Source organism: Lottia gigantea (assembly GCF_000327385.1).
Source record: "Lottia gigantea unplaced genomic scaffold LOTGIsca_1196, whole genome shotgun sequence".
Taxonomy (NCBI): Eukaryota; Metazoa; Mollusca; class Gastropoda; family Lottiidae; genus Lottia; species Lottia gigantea.
The window spans coordinates 1,141-2,475 of record NW_008707218.1 but is presented as its reverse complement, the minus strand read 5'-3'; the positions used below and the strand labels follow the sequence as shown (position 1 = coordinate 2,475).

At 37.2% G+C, this 1,335-nt stretch overlaps 1 protein-coding gene across 1 annotated transcript; it reads right to left on the bottom strand.

Annotated features, from left to right (window-relative positions):
- Positions 1–123: 123 nt before the first annotated feature.
- LOTGIDRAFT_89691 (hypothetical protein) lies at positions 124–441 on the bottom strand (the record flags this gene model as incomplete). The annotated part of the gene is made up of 1 exon (XM_009047961.1): positions 124–441. A coding segment is annotated over one exon (318 nt), but the record flags the coding sequence as incomplete, so codon positions are not given.
- Between the last annotated feature and the right edge of the window lie 894 nt (positions 442–1,335).

Genomic DNA, 1,335 nt, shown 5'->3' with positions numbered 1-1,335 from the left:
ATTATAAGATGCTACGTCGTGTTATGAGATGCTAAATCGTGGCCACGAGATGTTGAGTCGTGATTATAAGATGCTAAGTCGTGATTATAAGATGCTAAGTCGTGATACTGAGATGCTAAGTCGTGAGTGATTATGAGATGCTACGTCGTGATTATAAGATGCTACGTCGTGATTATGAGATGTTGTGTCGTGATTATGAGATGTGTCGTGATTATAAGATGCTAAGTCGTGATTATAAGATGCTAAGTCGTGATTATGAGAGGTTGTGTCGTGATTATAAGATGTTAAGTCGTGATTATGAGATGCTAAGTCGTGATTATGAGATGCTACGTCGTGATTATAAGATGCAACGTCGTGGCCACGAGATGTTGAGTCGTGATTATGAGATGCTAAGTCGTGATTATAAGATGTTAAGTCGTGATTATGAGATGCTACATCGTGTTATGAGATGCTAAGTCGTGATTATAAGATGCTAAGTCATGGCCACGAGATGAAAAAAAAACTATTCTGTATCATATGTCTTCTATGTTTTCGTGCATTACAGCAAAGAAGATTGACATTCTGGAGGATAAATAGGTTATTTGAATTCGATATTTACATAATCAGTCTCTGATATTAGTGTACTGGTGTCTTTAATCCCCCGACAGCCTCCGACTACTCCGACAGATCATTTTGAGACTTGATGTTCGAGAATTGAAGCTGTTCTTTTAAGGTAAAACGAAACGAAACAATAGATAAATCTTTTTTAAACATGACATTTTGTGACTATATCTGTAAGCTTTTTAGATAACAAATGATTAGCCATCAATCTGTAGAGAGGTTGAACGTCAATTTCCAAAATTACATGTGCGTTGAGATTATGTCGGAGACTGCATTTTCGACGTCCAAGTAACAGTACCATGTTTTTTCCAAAATTTCCATTTCAGAGACTGCATTTTCGACTTTCTGTTTTAAAATGCGAATTTTCAACTTGTCCTATGCTATCCCCCAAATATCTACCAAATATGTGTGTCATCCAGTGACCAGGAGATTGAGCAGACGACAGAATTCAATGAAATCTTTGGACTAAGATTCAAGAACACACTGCTGATAGTTTGAAGACTGCCATTCGGGATTATCTTGTCCATCATGATATAAGAATCATTCATAAAATAATTCAACATACCATGACGAATCGTCCAAAATTCTCTGTTGGTCGTAACCGTTCCAGAAACCTGACTGGATTCTCCATAAACCGGTGCTAAACAATAGCAATCCTGTCCTTGATAATAAATCTGATCCCAGTTGTAGAGAGTACAAGTACAAGTTGCTATACAGAGCGTTACATTAGACCTT